Consider the following 21,285-nt stretch of genomic DNA (forward strand, 5'->3'; position numbering starts at 1 on the left):
TTGTGCCGGGTCGGCGGTGTCGGAGTGTCGGGGTTGGCCTCGGGCGGGAGAAGCTCCATGTCGAAACCGTTGCCGGTCATGACGAAGTCGAGACTCCTGAACCGAAGCACAGTGCCCGCAGGGAGTGGGCATGGCTCGTCCGCCATCTAGGAAAAAAGAGAGAACGAAGACAAGATGTCACGCAGCGCTTCCCCTACCTAGCGCGCCAACTGTCGGTGTCCTGACCCGACGGTCCAGCACCAACTAGAAAAATGCTGCGTGATCCCTCACCCTGGATGGTTGATGCGAGAGGTAACACAGGAACGCACGGGTTTATCCTGGTTCCGGCCGCGGGGCCGTACGTCCAGCAAGGGTGTGCGAGTGTAGTGTACTATCTTGCACCAGGGGTGCCTGTAGTAGGGGGTACAAGCAAGGCGAGAGAGGGAGGGATGCTCCCAGGTCTCTGCTAAGAGATTGAGGCAAGTGCCAATATCGGGGCTCAAGAGAGCGGGTGTGTGTGTTCTGTGAGTTACGTGTGTGTGAATGATGATATCGTGGAGAAGATGGTGCCCGCCTCCCCCTTTTATAGACACAAGGAGGGGCGGAGTACATGTACGGGGAGATCTAAAGTCGTCGTTTTCTCCCCGAATCGGGGGCGTGCGATGGACACCTACTGTAGAAAGTACATTGTGCGGCACCGAAGAGCATGACGCCGGGTGTGGCGGTTGTCCTAGGCGACGTCCCGATCTCGCGGAGATCGCGCCGGCATCCTTGTGGTTTCTGTAGGAGTTGTGGCATCTCCTGTAGAGGGTACCGTCCTTTGTGCGCGACGTGGCGGAGCATCGAGGGTTCGGCAGGCGGGGGTCTTGCTCTGGTCAAGGCCCCGGCCGCGTTCGAGGGTCGCGCCCATGCCAGTCGAGGGTCCCGCAACAGAGAAAGTATGAGGAGTAGGCAGCACAGTGGAGGGAGTAGCGCTGAGCACGTCCGCACAGTGCGTCGCAGGTTCCCACAGTGTTGCTACAGCGCCAGGGATGGTGGAGCAGAGACCGGAGTTGGCGGACGGGACTCCGAGCGCTGTTGCTGTGCGGAGTGGCGGCCTGACGCCGTCTGACCCGGGTGATGCAGCGGAGTTGTTGGCATTTAATGCCTACGTACACCGGGCGGGTGAGCGGATGGGCCATTTTTCTTTCCGTCGAGGGTTGGCCTCGAGCGAGACGGAGTTGATCTGCGTTCCCGAGGGTAGGCTCGTTACCCTCGAGCGAGGCGGAGTTGGCGTGCTTCCTCGAGGGTAGGTTCGCTACCCTCAAGCGAAGCGGAGGTGCGGGGAGCTGTCGAGGGCCTCGGCGGGGAGCCCTCGAGCGAGGCGGAGATTGCCCCGCGGGTTTGAGGGGGGTGCGAATGGGCCGCACTGTGTACTTGGGCCGTGGATTGTGCTTCTTTGAGTCCTTTCCTTTCCTTCGGATTGGAAGGAGACTGTTGGCCTTCGTTGGCCCATTTGCCTAACATGTGTTTTGCGTTTTAAGGGCAATTAGGTCCCCTAATTAGGGTGCCCCTAATTATGGTACTCGACATAAACGCAGCCCAAATGGTAGTATTGTGCATCATAAAAGAACTCATTTATGATGGGCTTGCAGGACTTGTGGAAGCACCCAATAAACTAGTACGAATGGTATCAAAAACTGCCCATATCTTAAACTTGGCCTACGGGGGGAAAGACCACCCCCACGGCATTGTATTAAGAAGAAGACCTTCTCACACAGGTCAAGAAAACTTTCAAACCCCTGCCCCCACCCATACATAGTGGTCCGTCGCCTTGTGAGTTAGACCGGACCCAAACTATGCTTTGGACATAAGGACAGATGAGGGGATTTTTTTACCCCTGCACTACCAACCGGAAAATCCGTCCCCGAAGAGGATCGAACCCCGGCCGGCAGGGGTCGCTACTGAGCGCTGCTAGCCAGTCGGCGTCGCGGCCGTTCGTAGCAATGAAGGAATGGGTAGCATACTGTGTATAAAACATTAATTTTTTTTCTAATCGACAACCAAGGTGTATGACCGTGTTTGCATATATTTATCACTCCATGTTAAAGCATGGCTGGATAAGTATGGACAACATTGACAATGACTGTACCTTTTTTTCTTCTATATTATTCGCCTTAATCCTGTTGATCTCGGAGAGGGCTTTAAAGCAACTTGATATCGTTATCGTTAGGTAATACTGAATGTACGAATTATTAGAAAACCTATCAAGTGGAAAAGCTTTTTGAAAGAGGTCCCCTACCCTTTAACCTGTGCTTTCCTTGGTGATGGAACTTTCTGTCAAGGATGTCTGGTAGCTATTATTAAATGTATCAAATCTCCTTTATATATATATCTCACCACTGGCAAAGATGGTGCAAATTTGAGGCAAAGGAGATCAAGGAATTGCCGTAATGTATTCAAGGTCTTTATATCTCTGCAAGAGCTTTTGAAGAAAATGCTAGTACTTGCAATAATGTCACTTATTACTGATGCAATCCAGGCATTGTTAAAATTAAAGAAACCAAGATTAAAAAGTCAATGCAAACTCAATGACAATTATAGCATAGTTTGAGTTTCAAGGAAGCATTTTACAGCATAGTCTTATATAGCTGATCCATCACCATAAACCTTCTCACTGAAGATTGACGATAGCAGGAAACGCAGAATACATCGGTTTTGCACTAGGACGGCTAGCCGAACTTGTTTGCAATGCCAGTGTCCACGAGCTCACCTACCGAGTGTAACATCTTCTCCATGGCCATGAGCAGCTCGGGCCATTCACAATACAGAGTCTCCTCAATGTCGTCGTTGTTGTACTCATGCGGGTGGCATCTTACATTTCTGTTGAGCCGCAGTAGATCATTCGGATTCCTCCTATACTCTTTCTGAACATTGCTGACAACCCACTGGTTGATTTCTGCATTTGCTCTGGCAGTGTCCAACCAGTCCTTCTTGTAGGGGAGATTACGGAGTATCCTCTTCTTCTTTGCTGGGTCCGTACGACCAAGATAATTGACAATTCTATCGTGTAGCATCAGGAAAACCTCAGTCCTGTGAACACAAGTAACAAAATGAGACTCTGGCAACAAATTAAAAGAAAATAAAGCTGAGTAAAAAAAAATACCGGTTTTCCATGGGCAGCAGCGCAACATGGTTTACAATCAGGAATTCATCTTGCATTGTGAAGGTGCCCCTCCCCATGAGCATAAGGAATTCCCTGTAGTCCGGAGGCAAATTGGCGATATCCCCACCCGAGGTTTGAATCAACGAAATTAGGACCTTGAACAGGTGCTTGTAGTCATCTCTGACACGCTCAATGCTGATGAAGCCTTTTGCAGAGACACTAACACCCCTGAGCTTTACACTCCCACTGCTCCCAATGAAAACGTTGGACACCTTCAGAGGTGCAGTGAGGTACCTGCCATTTGAGTGCAGGCTCCTCAGTATCAAAGCAAGTTTTCTGCTGATCCTAGTCGCTTTGTCAGATAATCTCCAGAATTTCCTCGCCGTTCCTAACACCGGAACCTGGATCAGCATCGGGTTCTCTTTGGCGTAGCTCATCGCGTCGCGCAGCTCCTCGGCTGACGACTCGTCGATGTCCTCAGTGCTATGAACACAGAGTAAAAAAGAGAGTGGCATACCCGCAAAGAAAAAAAAAAGAGTGGCAACAGAGACAATAAACTGAATCCAGAGAGGAGAAAGAAGTTTGTAGCGATTATCTGACGTCTAACTTGTGCTGACGCTGAGGAGCCACCACTCTGTTAACAGATGCTTCAGTGTTCCTCTTCAGGTGTTCCATGTTTGGACCAGCAGCCTGCCGAGAATACCCAATCACGCACTCAGTGACGAAAAAGAAAAACATTCAAGTGGAAAAAAAGAACCCGCACGAACTGATCTAGTCTCAAACTCTCAGTAACAACAGATTAGTCCCGGAGGATCCTCATCAGTTTCGTTCGAGGAAGAACAACAATCTTTTAAAAAAAACATGGGAAGGTCGTCGAAGGCTATGATTCCTCATAATACATTCCCAGCCTAGATTAAGACATGCGCACACATGGCTATCTAAACGATCTGCCAGAGGATGACCTTGCACGCACGGATCTTACTACTTCAGAACAAATCATAACCTGCTTGTATCCTGCGAAGGTAAATTCTTACTGTAAATTGCATGTTTGGACCAGCACGGATGTAGATTCTAACCTGCATCAAGACGCCGGCGCCGGCGCAAAGGCCAAGGCCGAGGCCAACGCCGAGGCCGGTGTTTCCCATGGAGGATCACTATCTAGCTGCTGCTGCTGCTTGGCTTGTTCAGCTACCGAGGTTGAAGGCAGCTGCCAAAGGTGAGGAAGCGTGAAGGGAAAGTAGTGGTGGTCGGACTTGAAAAGAAAATCAAAAGAGACTCGAGGAGGCGGTTCGGCTGACCAAATGAATAGTGTTTGACTGGTAGAATGAATAATATTATGTGAGAGTAAATAAGCCGAGACAAGCTGAGACAAATTGAGATTTGGTCAGCCGAACAGCCTCTTGGCTTGAGAGCTACAATCAGGGCGACTGTTCATGATTGACTTGAGATGACCATCGAAGTGCTTTCTGTCAGGGGCTGTGTGTTTAGTTCCAAAATTTCCCTCTCCAAACTTCACTATTCACCTATCACATCAATTTTTTTGTCTCATGCATGGAGCATTAAATGTAGGTAAATAAAAAAACTAATTGCATAGTTTTGATGTTCACGACGAGACGAATCTTTTGAGCCTAGTTAGGTCATGGTAGGACAACAATTACCACAAACAAATGAAAATTGCTACAGTGTGCTACAGTGTCCGGTGTGACTCTTTTTACCACCATTTTACGGATCTAAACACAGCCAGGCTTGTTTTTGTTCCATGTAAAAAAATTACCTAAAGATTCTCTAGCCCGACTTTATATGAGATTTTACAGCCGTTTGGCGGAAAAAAAAGATTTAAGAACCGACTGGTGTATTTTTTGCCCCTTCCAAACCAGAAAAAAAATTATTTAACACCAACTCAAATGCTGAGAATAAATGGAACTGTGCCACTGACAGTGCGAGAGAATTCATTTAAGGTGCATAATGAACTTTTTTTTTGGGTTCTTTTGGCAGTACTTTCTTATGGGAGAACAACTAGATGCACATATGTTTAGAAGAATTTTTATTAGAGGGACCTTGATACCGGTGGTAGAAGGCATCATGGTTGTAATCTAACCGTGTCCTTTTGAGTGCGTATTTTTAATTAACTAGTTATTAGTGAAATTACCCAAAATGAAAAATGTGCGCTCTTTACTCTTGGTAAAAGGAGGCATGTGACTCCACCCATCAGGTGTGTCAAATTGTCTCCACATGGTGTTTGGTTATGGTAAATGTAATGCTAACCTGTTATATAACTGGTATCTGACTGTGTTGCCTACTATTTGTTTTGGCTGCTCTGTAATCAAATCCTGTGTAATCGGATACCGACAGTAGAGTGCCGATACCGCTCCTAACGCAGTGCAACCTGATTACAACGTATCTCTCCGTTCTAAATTGTAGGTCGTTTTGGCAAATATAGATACATAATTTTTGCTATGCATCTAGATAAACACTATGTCTAGATACATGACAAAAATTATATATCTAGATTTGTCAAAACAACCTACAATTTAGAACGGAGGGAGTACCGCAGAGGTCTTCAGGTCGTCCAGAACCAAACAAAGCATCAAATTATATTCTGATACAACACTTGCATTCGTAGCGTATTCTGATGTCAATACCATTGTATTAGCATTTGCATTTGGTACCCAAACAGCACTTATATGTCATGAACGAAGTCACAAATACTTTTTGAGATAAAAATAAGCTAAGGTCACCAATATGAAACAAATACATGTCAAAATCAGGGAGTAATATAATTGATCAATGTCTCATCAGACCATAGGCGAAAGCAACTATTTCATAAGCTAATCTTGACTAATGTCCAAAGCTTAGTTACATTAGTTCCTTAGCGTCCCAAAATTCAAAATTTACATTAGTTCTTTCTCGTATCACAAAGAAGACCGAGATAGGTGAACCCCCTAGATAGCTATAGGAGCTCACACTACTATGAAAACGGATTTTAGGGATGGGTAAAAATCTATTTGTAGGAGTGGGTACGGTACCCGCATCTGCTTTTCGCAGCTACAAGTGCGATTTGCACGGGTAGAAGGAGTGGGTCATGCCCTCACCCGCCCCTAGAAATAAATTTACATGAGCGGGTGAGGGTATATGATCTGCCCCCTAGAAATAGATTTTCAGGGGAGGATCACGCCGTGATCTACCTCTGCAGATCGAGTAAAAACAAAAAAAATACGCTAGCAGCTGCTGCTCCGAGCTGCTACTACCCCATGGTGCCGCTGCAAAGCAGTGGCCCCGCACGCCACACTGTCGCCAGGCGCCGTACGCCGCGCCGCCACCGAGGCAAGGGAGGGGAGGTGGCGCCAAGGCAACGGAGGGGATGGGGCGGCGGGCAGGGAATGGTGGTTAGGGAGGGGGCGGCGCTGCAGGGAAGGGAGGCATAGGTGAAGAGATAAGGAAGAGAGAGGCGGAGAGAGAAGATGTGGGCAGAGGAAAAGATTCGGGAGAGAGAGGCAAGGAGGAAATGAAGTGGTGAGTCCGGCGATCCTGGCCCGATTTACTCGATGGTTACAAGAACTTAGATTCTACAAATGGATTTTCAGGGGCGGGGAAGCCCGCAACCCAGCCCTAGATATGATTTTTTTTTACTTTGAAATTTTGTTTATAAGAAAACATATAGCAAAATGCATAAAAAGTGAAAATTTTACCATAAGCCTATTGTGACTTGTAGAAACTAAAAGAAATATCAAATCCATATCTCAGCATATATAATGATTGTTAAGAGCGTGCAACCATAATGTATAACTCACCCACACTACTATCTCATATAACTCAAGGCTCACATTTTGGTTTCTACACTTATATGCACTGAAATGTGCTTTTAATTTTTTTTCTAGTTCTATAGATCACAATAGACTTATGATACATATTTCAAATTATTTGATGTGTTTTTCTATTTTCTAAATTAAATAAATTTCCATAAATTAAAAATTATTTTTAACGGAGGGTGAGGGATGACCGCCTTAAACATGGTTCCATTTTTTAGGATATATGTGAGGGCCTCATTCACCCAAAAAAAAATTTATTTTTAGGTGCAGGTTGATTGCTACAGTAACTCCGCTTCATTTGTTATAACGATGGATTACATTTTAACCCATCTTTAAAAATAATTAGAGCATTGCTACAAATCATTTCTTAGTTGTGTCAGCTCATAAGTCAAACTTTTGCACGCCAAATATGTGCATGCGCGGTTTTCAGGATTTGAAACCACGAACACCCCACTCGTATGGTCCCACCCCACCTGCCCCCCATACCATCCCACATATACATAGTTACCAATTCAATAAAGATGTTTATTCTTGTTGACTAAAACTTTGGTTAACTACTAGTACAGCTAAGGGCATGTATATTGATATAGTCTAATAGGTGGTTTCATGCATTACTAGTACCATATTATCTTAAGACGGTGTAAAAGGCAATACATACAATGGGTTGTCTTATAAACTGTCTCATAATATTACATAATTACATAACTTGTGCATTGAGAAAGAAAATATTATAAGTTGCCTAGCAACAATAACTCGCACAATAGTGAGAAAGTAGTCTCATAGTTCTAAATTTTAGCCTATGAGACGAAACAACCGCCTTATCCCCCCCACTCCCCCTCTCTCCGCCATCTAATCAGAAATCATATATGAACTTGCATGAGATTGTTTACGTGTAGTAATATACTTGCCCGACTTCAAATATCAAAAAACAGCTAAACTAGAAAGTTGTAGATTCTCATCAAAATGTACAGTTTTGTCTCCAGCTGAATTCTCATGAGAAGGTTTAAAACTCCAGCCGAGCTCTCATGAAAAGGTTATGAGTTTCTAAAACAAACATCCGTGCCAGCTCGCAATTAGAGCCGAAACAGATAATAAGCATGCATGCTTATTCATAACAAGATGCTTGTTCCACTTATACCAATCCATATTCCTATGAATTAACGTACGATTAATTATATGTGTCCGATACTTATACCAACTTTGTCCGTAGCAACACATGGGCATATAGTTGTTTGGTAAGAGCTAATACAGGCCGTCAGTCAGGTATCCGTATAGGTGGATAACTCTTGGGAGATTTATTACCGGATTCTATTATGAGCCACCACGAATGACCGTGCTGGCCGCAATTTTCAGAGATGAATGAGCTAACGCGGATGCTGTTGTAGAATTGAGTCCAAATATCAGTGCAACTAGTATTAAATTAATTAGGAGATGATGAAAAATGAAAAATAAATTTACTGTGGAGATGATGAGCCACATGACGAGATCAATGGAGTAAGATTAGTTCATCATACTGTATACGAGCAACCATATATAGAGAAGCAAGTAGGGAACAAGACCAGACAACCATTGGGGTGGAGGAAAAGAATCATCGGACAAATTGTTGTGTGCGGATTGCGTGCGCAATTGTAGTGACTAGTCGTCATCGTCACCTCCTAAAGCACCGATTGTTTCTTTGCTATGGCCACCCAGAAAAACGCCTCCCACTGAGATGCCCACAATGTTGGGTACCCAAAAAATTGTACACATAATCACTCCACCATTGAATTGGACGGCTCGGATGGCACTTCAGAAGCTTCAACGCCAATTTACAGTTGCGATCTGTCGGATCTCCCGACTCAACGCGAGAACCCGCCCCCTCCCCGCTCCCCCCGCCTCCTCACGCGCGAGACGGCGCAGGTTCGATTCCTGGCCTCCCCGGCTTTTTTTATCCGATTTTCAGTCACGGGCGAATCCTCCAGGCGCAGGTTCGATTCCTGGCCTTCCCTCCCGACCGCTAGGGCCGGCGGATCTCGGGGCGGCCGACCTTGGGGCAGCGAGACGCCGATCTCGGGCCGGCCGCGCCCTAGCCTCCGCTCCCCTTGCGCCGCCACCTTCTCGTGCGGCCGTGGCCTCGACAGAAGCCCCCTACCCGCGGTGCCTCCCTGCGCGGCGGCCCGAGCTGCCTCTCCCGGCGGCGGTGCCCCCCCCCCCCCCCCCCCCGCGGCCCTCCAAGCTCCAACCCTCCCTGCGCTCCTCCCCTCCCCGCCGCCGCCCTCTATTACAAGATCCGGCGCGTCAGTGGCCGGGCGGGGTCGACAACGGCAGGAGCGGGCGGCGTCGGCCTGCGGCGGGCCACAGCATCTGGGATTCGATGTCGAGGCCGTGCTGGAGAGCTCCGAGGCGGCCGCAGATCGATTCCCCCCAACGGCGATTTTTGTTCTCCCCCTCACACCCGAGGTTTTTCTTCACATCCTCTTCCCCTTCTTCTTTACCTCCGGCGAGCTTTAGGGGTTGGGGGTTTCGGGGGTCGAGCGGTGGCGGGAGAGACGGCGGCGAGGCGTGGCGCCGCCGGTATGGGTAGGGTGTTACTGCAGTTAACCATCCCTCCATGTGGCCAAACTACAGGTTGCAAAGAATCCTGTGCCCAGCTGCCGCCATCGCCATCGCCGTGGGCGAACTCGTGAGTCGCGAGGCTTCTCCGGCCGCTGTCGAGGGCGAAGCCACGCTGGCGCCGAATCCTCAATTCCAGCCGGTACAGACTTCTCATCTTCTTTCTCTTGCTTTGTTTGCTTCCACTTCCTTTAATTTTGCCATTTTAGGCGTCGATCTGTGCGGCGACAGGGCCGCAACCCGTCCAGCTCCGCCTAGCGGTCAGTCAGCGGACTCTGCAGAGGGCTCCTGTTCATGCAGATCACAGGGCTCTTGTTCGCGATTCAGATTCCCCAGCACAACAATTGATTTAAGTAATTAGCCTAACATTTCTTATTCTTGGCTACACGGGGCTCGATCAATTTACATCCAAAAATAGGAGTTGTCCTTCTTGTCCCGTTACCGGGTATGAGAGAATGCCATTTAATTCCTTCCCCTTCCGATTCTCTTGCTGCTTAGCTTTTACACTTTTCTTGCATAATACGGGCAGGGAGTAGACCAGCCAATGCTATGCTTGGATATTTGTTTGTTTAATTAGATGATTCTCTCAGATATGGTGTTTTTCTTTAGAGTAAAATATTTAGACATAATCATATATTTTTTTCAGCTATAGGGAATATCCGAGAAACTGTCAAGTATGTGACTGGATCCACATCGAGAAAGGAAAAATTCAAGCTAATTGCACAACAAGGTAATGCTCCTAATTTATCTCTCAAAGCTGATGTTCCAGTTAGATCGAATTCTACATTTCTTATGCTTGAAACAGCTGTGAAATTCGGTGATGCTTTTGATAGACTACATGAATGGGATAGCTCATACAAGTTCTTACCTTCCTAGGAGGACTGGCAGCATTGAGTAGCAGATTGTCTCAAGATCTTTTATGACGTTACAAAAAGAGTTTCAGGTACAAATATCCCACTTTAAGTCTGTACTTCAATAATTTCTACGGAATTTATCTTCTTCTCTGTGAGTGGCAATTTGGTGTTAATGCATTTGTTGCATCAGTGGCTTTCCTGACATTTGTGATTATGTTCTATGGGGCTGCAGTCTCTCGGACTGAAACCAGTTCCTGGGATGAGCTCTCCTGTCAGTGCAACTGGAAGTCCTACCAATGCTAGGGTGGAGACCATTCTGCACAGAGCACATGACATGCTTCAGGCAACTAATTATGTTCGAACATGCTTTACCCTCTATAGGTGAGTCAGATTTCCTGCATTTTATTTTGCTATATTGACTGCTCTGAACTACTGGTAACATGGCCTTCAACTCTAATTTGTGTAACCTGTTTCTTGCCAAGATGAATTTGCTTTAGTTGGCTGCTCTGAATTTATGTGGCCGTGTTGTAGGTGGTCAGGCCTCTGGTTATTCGATCTGCATCTTCTCCTTTTATTTGTTTGCATGTTCGTTTCAGCCGGGTGGATGGAACTGCTTCATCTGAAATGGAGCAGCCCCACGAGGGAGTGCTGGCGAAGGTGTCAGAGATGGTAAAGAGTTGTTGGAGGGCGCCGAGTTCAGGAGGCTCGGCAGAAGTGAAAGTAGCATTGCATGTTTTATTCATTGATGATTACTTAGCATTTTGCATCAGTTCAGTCATTGGATGGTTTGACCTGCATGATTCTTGTTATTGTTCAAGCACTACCATAGTGTCATTACAATCCATCTGCTACAAGAAACATCTAAGGGCAACTTGATGCAGGGCTTGGGGAAGAAAAATATGAATAGTTGAGACATAGATGTTGGCTTCGATCTTTGACTTCCTTGAACTGGAGATATGGTTGTGAAAAGGCTGAAGGATGCAGCTGCTCCTCGACCAAATGTTGTCAGAAGCCTGAGGTACCTATTTCTGATTAATAGGGAACTGGCCAATGAACTTCTTTTGAAATGTATGTAATGTAATGACTGCGATGGCACTATGTACTGATGAAGCACTATGTTATGGTTATGGATCCTATTTGTTCAGGGTATAATTCTGGTAGACATGTTCGGCCATATGAACTGAACCACTTAATCAATATGGTGACTTCATTATTAGTGCTCATGTTTGTTTAATACTGTGGTGCAATCTGAGATTATATAACTACCGGAAAATGAAATTTGGAATCCATGTTTATTTTGTAAGTCTGCAATTTATCCATGGCGTTAGCACGGGCACCTTACTGGTGGAGAAGAAGAGTAGAAACGGGGACCGCCACTGCGGTGTTGTCCTTTTGGGCAATCCTATCATGTCTAACTTTGGCTTTCTTTTGGACACAAGCTTTTTGCTAGCTTTGTCGCAGCAGGGTTATAGCTTGACTACGAAGCAACCATGCTCTCTCCCAGTCACAACAGATCCTTAGCTGCTTAGTACTACGCCCTTTAGACCTCAAGGTTGCAATTTACAATAGATACATGTGTATATGTTTTCTCGTATAGCACTTCTTTCTCAGGAGCACTTTTTTTTCTCAGGAATAGGATGACACTAGGTGAAATGCAAAAATACTATTTGATTTGAATCATACAGAAAGACTTATTCCATTTACAGCTGCGCAAAAGAATGAAATGGTAAATGAGATCACCTCATATGAACAACCCAAATCTTTAATCGCACAGAACTTACTGAACATAATTCACGCCCAAGCTGGGAAATAATGCAAAGCTTAGCTTCGACAAACTATAACCTGTCATGATCATGTGATGCTCAATGTTCAAAGTATCTAACCAATAAAACATGCAAATATTATTTAAGGCTAGATCACATTCATGTAAAATGCCTCTAACGCTACCATGTGTTTCCATCATTAAAGGACACACAAGAAAGCACAAAGTTTCAGCAATATTCATCTCTAATGCACTATACGCTGGGGAAAGGATCAATAGAGCCAACGCATATGCCCACTAAATAAAACATGTCAACAAACTTAAAGAATTTTGAAAGCTAATAATGGTCCCATATCCTAAATTCCATATTCTAAATGCAGAAGCCATCAGCAAAGATGCTGTCGACCAAATTGTTCATGTCTTGTTACTATTACAATTTTTCACCTTACATACAAAAGTAATCAGAAATAGTCCATACATCACTAGACAACATTGTTATTACTTTTTAAGTTAATGATGGCAGACCAGCCATGAAGATGGATATCACAAAATAGTCATAGAAAATATGGTGCCTTTGGCCTTGAGTTATTTTCCCCTTTGGCATATAACAATCTTAGAATGAAAAATTGGAAAATGAAAATATGAAAAATATCAGCACCTATATGAAACATATTGATTGCACCCTTTTTCAGCTTTAAGAAGCGATTCAGTTATCAAGAATATGAATTGTGAATAAGCTGAAAGGCTTCTGTTTCTAATAATATCAGTTACTCACGTGTTATATAGCAAGCTACTTCCACTTTCAAGCATAATGAGTTATTTGCTATTGCAAGATGACAATAGGTTAATCATTCCGTACAACCTCATTTCAAATATCAGTATTTAACCAACAAATACACGCATGTTTAGGTAAACTAGTGGACTATCAGCTCCACACACAAGGATTATATGTTCATTGAATTGCATTGTCTAGAAGACCAAAATGGAAAATGCTGATAAACGATGCGGTTCCATAGATCAGTGCTTTCTAATAAACATGATGGCTTCAGACATCAACCTGTCATGACAATGTAATGGATAGTGTTCGAACTTCAATGTACTTGACCATTAAAATATGGATTTATTAATTCGCGAGAGAACACTTATTCATAAAGTACCTAATAGTTTGTTCAATTGATTTCTCAACAAAAAAGTATAAAATATACACAAAATTCATAGCTGAAATTGTATTCAAGACATTCATCTCAAATTTGTTACTTGGTACATAGAAACAAAACATTATGATCAAGCTAAAGCAGTGAAAACGATGCCTGGAAACCAGGGTTTAATATTATTTAGATTATGTCTCATTTGAGACTATTGAACCTGGAACATTTAAGGAATTTCAGGCGACAAACATTTTCAACAACTTTTCAGACCAGAAACTTATCACACTTATTAGCTTGCTAGAAAGGCGTGTAAAATGCAGTACAGTTAAAGGCTGTCACAATTCATCATTCAAACTCCAACCTGCTCCTTTCGTGCCCACTTTGCTTTTGGGTATTTGTGGAGCTATTATGAAGACATTAGCAGCAGTGGCGAAGCTATGTGCAAGAGCACCCGGTGCCTATCTCTATCATGTCTCTAGCAACCCTATAATCCTCAAGTAGTAGCTTCACAAAATAGCTTTATAATTTCTTTTGGACCCTGGTGCATGTGCACCAGGAAAGATGCAGCTGGCGTCACCCCTGGTTTGCAGGTCAGTGACAGAAAATTAATGGTAGCATCAACTGTTGAAATGTTGAATGAGATGGCTGCTAGGCCTAGATAGGATCCAAAAAGTTGGCCCAGTCGCCCAGAAAGGATAGAGTAGTAAGAAAGAAACTAATAACATATCTGGAAAATACACTGATTAGTTTTACTAGTTTTGTTTCTTTGACTTTATGATAAATCTCAGATACTCATACCCTTTTTTATAGATCTACATGGCAGAATTACAATGTACGGCACTTTATTAATCAATGATGGAAAGATAGCCATGATGATATATACATTAAAACTGACTATGCAAAAATATTTTATTCCTTAATTTTTTAATTTGGCTATGTAGTCATTTTATCATAGCCGTTTGGTGCAAAAAGGAGCATAGGTGCATTCTTCTTCTGTGTAGGCATCTTATCATTGAATCCTTCCTTTAATTGTATTCTGCCTTATAAATGAGAACTGCTGATGCATGAACCTTGTGGATATTAAATAGTTTATGCATACAGTACATGAGACGTTGACTCTTGTGCTAAAATGAAATGATTTAAACTTCTTTGCGAATTGTCAGTTAATGCATATATAAAGCTAGCGTGCAGCAGAAAAAATAATAGCCTGATTAAAACATTTTTAGTGCATAGGGTACAAACTGTCAATACTAATTTATTGCGACGGAGACAGAGTCCTCAAAAAAAAAAAAAAGAGATGGAGACAGATAATCTAAGTGTCTAACATATAACTAATATTCTTCATTCATCTAAATTCAATCGCGACAGCAACAGAAAGACATCACGAACCCATAGCTTGAAAAGAATCACATCCCGTTCACTGAAGACAAACCTTGAAGGATCACCGATCATGATCATTTCCACCATTCAGCACTGGGAAGGTGGGAGGCCAATGCATCATAAATGGATAGACTCCATACAAGAAACCATGGGCTGGATTCGCCTCATATACCTCCTCCACTGTCCTGCTTGATATATGCATGTAGAAGAGTTTATGTTGTATCCGCAAGAGCACAAAGTCAGCATTGTCCCCGACTGCAGCCACACGAACAACATCAGGCAGCGAACTCCAAGTGAGCTCTGCAAGGTGAGCAAATGCCTGCGGCAGAAAAATTGTATCTATTAGCTTCCAAGTGTCGATGCTGCTGTGATCCGTTCTGTGGAGCCAAACAGAAATCTGAAATCCCTTCAAGTGGATGAGGAAAAATCCTGAGCCCTTGGCACAGGACAGCCCAATGCTTTCAAGATACTCGTACTGCACTCCGTCTGGGAGTTCAATACAGAAAGAGCTCGTGGAGGGCAAATCAAACCCAATAATGTGATGCGGCAAACATATCATGTAGAGTTTGCCATTGGCAAGCAGCGCATGGTGCTCACATCCCCTCAACGATCCTTGTACTGGTATATCTATCATGCCTGAGTAGCGGCCTTCACCCCAGACTCCAGCTTGTAAGTCGGATAGGTGCACCCATGCTTGCCGCTCAGTGCACATCACTATCACCGAAGTGCACGACATGCTGTTATCACTGCTCTCATAGAACAAGAAGTCACTGAAATAATAAAGGATGGTGTAAGCTTCGGCCGGGATGGGAGGCTCTGGAAGGTTTTCAGTGCCCCGCTCCGGGTGAAGCGGGCTGCGCACGACGTATTTGCCGTCGACGAAGACGAGGAGACGGCCGTTGCGGCAGTCCCGCACGGATCCGGCTTCTTCGCCCAAATCGAAGCTGCCACGGCGGACGACGGCGGCGAGCTCCGGGCCCCGCGCCAGCGGCACGAAGCGCAGGCGCCGCGCTTCGCCGGTGTTGACGTAGACGCCGAGGAGGCGGGGTGGGTTCCGCGCGCGGAATCGGCGGAGGAAGGCGGGGTCGGAGGAGCATCGGAGCCAGCGCCTGTTGACGGCGGCGGCGCGGACGAGGGAGGTGGGGAGGTCGAGGCGGAGGAGAATCTCGCGGAGGAGGTCGTCGTCTTCAAGCACCGACGAGGCCGCGGCCGCAGCCGCGGATGCAGCCATCGCCGTTTCGGGGGCGGGCTCCGAGCTCTCCCTATGGGCTTCCATTGGAACCACGACCGCGGATTCGACCGGATTTTGGAGAGGAGCCGCACCGGTGAGGAGGATCCGACGAGAGTCTGGGTCTGGCTGTGGGCTGATTGGCTGAGAGGTCAGGCGGGGGCCGGAGGAGAGGAAAATGAGCGGAGGGGAAGAACAGTCGCTTCCTTTTTCCTTTTTTTATTTTTTATTAGGGGAGGAACAGTCGCGTCCAGGACGGCCACACCGCATCTCCCCTTCTCAACGAACAGGGCCCGCTTTCCACCTTTCTCGCCCACATTTGGATGATTAGGCTGTCTCCACTGGTCATACTCTAAATTCATCCTCTAAAACATATATTCCGTCCTGGACATTAATATTTTCTACTCTATATTTAGTTTCTCTGCACTCGTTCATACTCTATAGTCATCCTCTATATCAACTACTTCTGGTGGGGTCCATGCGTCAGACTTTTTTTTACCACCCTCGTCACTATCTCTCTCCCCCTACCCCCCACGGCGAAGCAGAGCAGAGAACCGGCCACGGCGGCCATGGTGGCCGCGACAGCCCTCCTCCCTGCCTCGGCGTCCACGGCGAGCGGAGTGCGGGCGGCAGCGCGCGTCCGCGGCGAGGCTCGGGGTAGGGCGTCGCGCGTCCTCGGCGTGGCCCGGGGCAGGGCGGAGCGCGGTGCGGCGGCTTGCGAGCGGCGCGGCGCCCCGCCTCGGCCCGGGGCAGGGTGGCCCTCGAGACGGCGTCCCCTCCCTCCTCGTCCCTCGGCCGGCCCTGCGAGTTGCAGCGGCGGCGGCATGGATGCGTGCGCCGGCCAGCGCGGCGAGCGGAGGTGCAGGCATGGGGCTCCTCTGCTCCCTTGCCCTCCCGGAGCAGGGGCAAGCCGGACCCGGAGCGCTCAGGCGTCGGCCGCGGGCGGGTCACCGACCAGGTGGTGGACCTGGAGCACCGAGGCAGACGCCGACGTCGCGGAGGTCGTCCCTTCGCTCGCGCAGCGGCCAGACCCTCTCCCTCGAGCTCCGCCGCGCCGTCTCCGTCCCGACGCCCGTCGTCCTCGTCGCCCCCGTCCCCGCGCCGGCTACCCGCGCTCCGACCTCGCCCCGAGCCTCCCCTGTGTCTTTTTCCTCCCCCTGCGCTCTCTCTCTCTCCAGCCTCCCTCTCCGGCGAAGCCACGCGCGCCGGCGGCTAGCGCGCGAGGGGCCGGCGAGCAGGGCAGCTGCCCCTCCTCCCTCCCCTGCGCGCAGTGCAGCCTGCGCGTGGCGGCGCAGCCCTCCTCGTCCTCGCGGGTGCCCTTGGAGGTCGCCGCCGGCTTCCCCTGCTCCCTCCATCGTCGAGCTGTGTCGCCCTATCCCCTGCATCCCCCGCTGGCGAGGCTGGGCGGCCATGGCGAGGCAATGCAGAGCGGCCGCGGCGGACGTGCTTCCCTCCCTGCTTCTCCTCCCCTGTGGCGGTGGAGCGTGGCGGGGCGGCGGCGGAGCGTGGCGAGCGAGCCGAGCACGGGCGCGGGGCACGGAGGCCGACGCGGGGCGCCAAGTCGACTGATAGCGTGCAGTACGTACATCCACGCTATCTACCGGACCGGAACGCGTTCCCTATTTTAGCGAACCTTTCCCAGTACCCCGCTGCAGCGTTTTCAAATGCTAAAACCTACTCCAAGATGGCGTGCCGTTTCATTTAGCGAAACCAGTGCGGACAACCTTAGGCTGTGTTTAGTTGCCTCCAAAGTCCAAAATCCAAAAAAAGATTCTCCATCACATCGAACTTGCGGTATGCATGAAGTACTAAATATAGATAAAATAAAAAACTAATTGTACAGTTTGGTTCTAATTTACGAGACAAATGTTTTGAGCCTAATTAGTCAATAATTGGACAATAATTATCAAATACAAATAAAAGTGCTACAGTGTACTACAGTATATTTTGGCACTTCAAAATTGGGAACTAAACACAGCCTTAGAAATGAATTTTATTCCAGTATTGGTCTGTTTGGAACCTAGCGATGTAAAATAGAGCAATATGAATAAAAGTAGAAATATGATAGAATGAAAAGCGAGAAACTAGAGAATTTTAAAACACAGGGATGAGAACATTAGTGTTTGGATTGCATGAAAATGATGGAACCTTCACAAGTACCTCCATAAAACAAAACAAATTCCACCATGTCCACTCTAATCAAACTGGGTCTTGATGCTAATACATGAGGATCAGATCTTATCTCTTTCCCTTTTCTCTTCTCGTTTGTACTTCCCTCTTCCTATAATCTCATCCCTTCCTATCCCTATCATTTTCTATTTTTCTAGCTCCCATCGTATTGCCATTCACTTGACCATATGGCAATCAATGAAAGGGACTGATAGCCTGAAGCCAAAGATTCACGGGCAACAACGGCGAATCATTTTTTCTTATCACAACGGTAGCATTTGGTGCAGGAAACAAGGTAGGACAAACTCTAGAGCAGCCTTGTGTTGATGGCCATTATCTCACGTTTTGACCGTCAACTTCTCGGGAATAAATTGAGTTTTGCACCATGTTCCATATATATTTTATTTGATTCTAATAAGTTCCACAAGTTTTGGATGAGTTGTGCTTGCAGGAATCCACTGTCCAAAGATGGTCAAAATCAGAGAAAATCCCGGCCGCCCAGCACATTTTGTGCCGACCGGCCTGAGACCTCCACATATATGGCTCCAATATTTTAACTGGAGCATTGTGACATGTTCATGAGGTTCCAGAACAAAGCGAACATTTCGTATCCTGTCGGTGGACCCGGAAGGCACAAGGTTGAACTCAAAAGCCCACATACCAGTGCCAAGATCGTCAAATAGGGAAACCCCCCATTCCAGAAGCAAAGTGGAGTGATGTTGTGCAACGTCAGCGAAGCGGAGGGCCGAGGGGCTCCGGAGGCAGGCCGCCCGGCCTCCTCAGGCCGCCCGGCCTAAGATGAAGGCATCCGAGGAAACCACCCAGAGAACCGACGTTCTGGAGAGATCAAGAGCCGTCCACGGGAGGTCGGTGGTCAGATGGCACACCCCTAGGCCGGCAAGCCTAGGGAGGGCCGCCCGGCCCCACCTTGCAGAGACACGGCTCCCGGCTTCGCGTGGAAGTTAAGCACCGCCTCTACAGTTGCGTGCACCTAGCGCTAACGGAATTACCGGCCTTCTACCGACCTTGGAAGCCTATAAATAGCATTCTCCCCCTCACTTATAAACACACACTCAAAGGAGCAATTCTCTCTTCTCAAGTCTAGAGTAGGTTAGTAGTTGAGAGTTAGAGTCGAGTCGAGCTTGTCTTGGGGATCCGGAGTCGTCATCGGAGCTCGGTAAAGCTCTTGTATCTTTTCCTTTGACTATTTTTAATATAAGTTATCTTCTTTATTTACTTGAGTAAGATTTACTTTCTGCAAGCATTTATCTTCCCAAGTACTTGTACTTGTCTGCGGGAGTAAGTTTTACCTCTAGCTCAGTTTAAGTCCTCTTTCTTTCTTGTCGGAATTAGTCTTACGGGTTTTCTCGCCCGTACTAGTGTAACTCAAATTAGTTCACTAGGTTGAGGGGGATTTCTCTTGAAGGCCTCAAGAGAAATCCTAGTACCGAGAGCAGATGTGGTGTCTGACTTAATGCTAGCTAGAAAGTGTGTTCCACCCTATGGTACCGCAGTGGTAGGCGGCAAGTGGTGAAAGCCTTGTCCGTCCCTCGTAGTCCACCACGTTCGGGTGTTTTCATAGTAGTAGTATTGCCAAAAGTATGTTGGGCCTCTTCTCACCCCTGTCTGCGACCTTCGCTTAGGCCACCGAAGTAAGCTCCTAGTACCGACATCAAGTTAGAAACTTAGATTAGTTCTAGTGAGGCTAGCTCAGTAGTTTAGAAGTGTTTCAGGAGTCCTTTCTCGCTCGTTGTCCTCCCAGCTGCTACCACTCTAAGGTATAGAATCTCCTGTGTGTCACACGGTCATAGCTTGGCCATTTATCTCATCAGTTATCTGGCTTATCCCTGCTGAATTAGTCGGTCGATAACTTTAGTAAGGGTTGTCACTACAATTAACGATACACTTTACCATAGTGCTTCCCTGAGGATTTCACGATACCCTGGAATACTCCAAGGTGAAGTGCTACACCGATGAATTCTGTGCGCTTGCAAAATACCTATTTAGATTGAGCATAAGAGACACCAACAAGCATTTTTGGTGCCGTTGCCGGGGAAGAAATTGGCTATAGTTATCGTATAATTGAGTGGAAAACCTTACTGTTTTATCACCGCTAGTTTTAGCAGGCTTACCATTGCTCTCTCTGCCATTTATTCGATGCAGAGTAGTGCATGACCGGTTTTGATCTACCATCGAACTTCGATCCGAATCCTCAGAGAATTGGGCGAATTGTGAGATGCCGCGTCGTCCCACCCCAGAAGAAACCCACTTGGAATCCTCGTTTGTCAGTCTCAGCACCACCCATGGCCATGACTCTCGGGCAGTACTCGGCCCCATCCAGCAGCCACATTCCTACTGGACTGAACAATGACCAAGGCAATGATGGCTTTGAGCTCAAGTCGGGACTGGTAAACATGGTTCAAGCGAGTCTATTCTGTGGCAAGGCATCAGAAGATGCCAACGCTCACCTCCAAAATTTCCTAGAAGTGAGCAGCATCATCAACCTCAAAGGTACCACGATGGATAACATTCGTCCTCGACTGTTCCCATTCTCCTTGCTAGGCAAGGCGAAGACGTGGTTTTACACCAACAAAGCAGACTTCACCACATGGGAAGTTTGAGTGCCTCACAATTTCAGTTTCATCCTTTGTAGAATAGGGAGAGTGTGAGGTGAGAGCTTTGGTGAAAGCCGGGCTAAAGGGGCGGAGTCGAGTTCTCTCGAGCTTACCCCATCTTGTACCCACCTCGGGGGAATCTTATAATTGAGTAAGTTCTCCTCGCTTATCTTTAGTTCCTTGCTAGTTTACTTTTTACTTAAGTTACTTGCTTAGTTACTCTCTTTGATCTGTGGGATCCCATGTCTGCGTGGGCAGCAAGTTCTGCCCATTTGGGGTTTCTTCTTGCCTTAGTGCGAGGCAGAAGTCAGTGACTCGATAGTTTAAGCGTGGTGCTTAGGCTTGGTAGTTGCCTCGTGTTATGTTCCACCCCACGGTACCGCAGTGGTAGGCGTCAAGTGGTGACAGCCTTGTCCGTCCCTAGTAGTTCACCATGTTCGGGTGTTTTCATAGCAGTAGGATTGCCGAAAGTATGTTGGGCCCCTTCTCATCCCCTTCTGAGCCCTTCGCTTAGGCCGCCGAAACAGATCAAGTCAGTAGCTTCTCAAGTTATCTTAGTAATTAGGATTCTATCTAGAGATAAGCCCTCTACCCTTGTACCTCT

The 21,285-nt window shown here is 46.9% G+C and overlaps 3 protein-coding genes across 3 annotated transcripts; 1 reads left to right on the top strand and 2 right to left on the bottom strand.

Annotated features, from left to right (window-relative positions):
- Positions 1-2,512: 2,512 nt before the first annotated feature.
- LOC120655493 lies at positions 2,513-4,377 on the bottom strand. The gene is made up of 4 exons (XM_039933339.1): positions 4,201-4,377; positions 3,732-3,814; positions 3,125-3,607; positions 2,513-3,051 (listed from the first exon to the last, which is right to left on the bottom strand). The coding sequence occupies exons 1-4, from the start codon at positions 4,267-4,269 to the stop codon at positions 2,691-2,693; spliced, it is 996 nt and encodes a 331-aa protein (XP_039789273.1). The 5' UTR covers positions 4,270-4,377; the 3' UTR covers positions 2,513-2,690.
- On the top strand, positions 4,268-11,523 carry LOC120653415 (proline-rich protein 36-like). Its single transcript, XM_039931165.1, has 7 exons — positions 4,268-4,340; positions 8,645-9,372; positions 9,541-9,667; positions 9,735-9,878; positions 10,172-10,255; positions 10,359-10,468; positions 10,612-11,523. Exons 1-6 carry the CDS (start codon positions 4,268-4,270, stop codon positions 10,421-10,423), a joined length of 1,221 nt encoding a protein of 406 aa, XP_039787099.1. The 3' UTR covers positions 10,424-10,468; positions 10,612-11,523.
- Positions 11,524-14,730: 3,207 nt separating this feature from the next.
- On the bottom strand, positions 14,731-15,900 carry LOC120653416. The gene has a single exon (XM_039931166.1). It carries the CDS (start codon positions 15,898-15,900, stop codon positions 14,731-14,733), a length of 1,170 nt encoding a protein of 389 aa, XP_039787100.1.
- Between the last annotated feature and the right edge of the window lie 5,385 nt (positions 15,901-21,285).

This window comes from Panicum virgatum, chromosome 1N (assembly GCF_016808335.1).
Source record: "Panicum virgatum strain AP13 chromosome 1N, P.virgatum_v5, whole genome shotgun sequence".
Classification (NCBI taxonomy): domain Eukaryota; kingdom Viridiplantae; phylum Streptophyta; class Magnoliopsida; order Poales; family Poaceae; genus Panicum; species Panicum virgatum.

What these genes read in the sequence shown, in the direction of transcription:
- LOC120655493 (XM_039933339.1), bottom strand. Translation starts at nt 4,269, where the DNA reads ATGGGAAACACCGGCCTCGGCGTTGGCCTCGGCCTTGGCCTTTGCGCC. An exon ending in GCGCCGGCGTCTTGATGCAG is followed by an intron (nt 3,815 to 4,200) that starts GTTAGAATCTAC and finishes TATTCTCGGCAG; the next exon opens with GCTGCTGGTCCAAACATGGA. An exon ending in CTGCTGCCCATGGAAAACCG is followed by an intron (nt 3,052 to 3,124) that starts GTATTTTTTTTT and finishes TTGTGTTCACAG; the next exon opens with GACTGAGGTTTTCCTGATGC.
- LOC120653416 (XM_039931166.1), bottom strand. Translation starts at nt 15,900, where the DNA reads ATGGCTGCATCCGCGGCTGCGGCCGCGGCCTCGTCGGTGCTTGAAGAC.
- LOC120653415 (XM_039931165.1), top strand. Translation starts at nt 4,268, where the DNA reads ATGGAGGATCACTATCTAGCTGCTGCTGCTGCTTGGCTTGTTCAGCTA. An exon ending in GTTGAAGGCAGCTGCCAAAG is followed by an intron (nt 4,341 to 8,644) that starts GTGAGGAAGCGT and finishes CCTCCCACTGAG; the next exon opens with ATGCCCACAATGTTGGGTAC. An exon ending in CAAGCTAATTGCACAACAAG is followed by an intron (nt 10,256 to 10,358) that starts GTAATGCTCCTA and finishes TGCTTTTGATAG; the next exon opens with ACTACATGAATGGGATAGCT.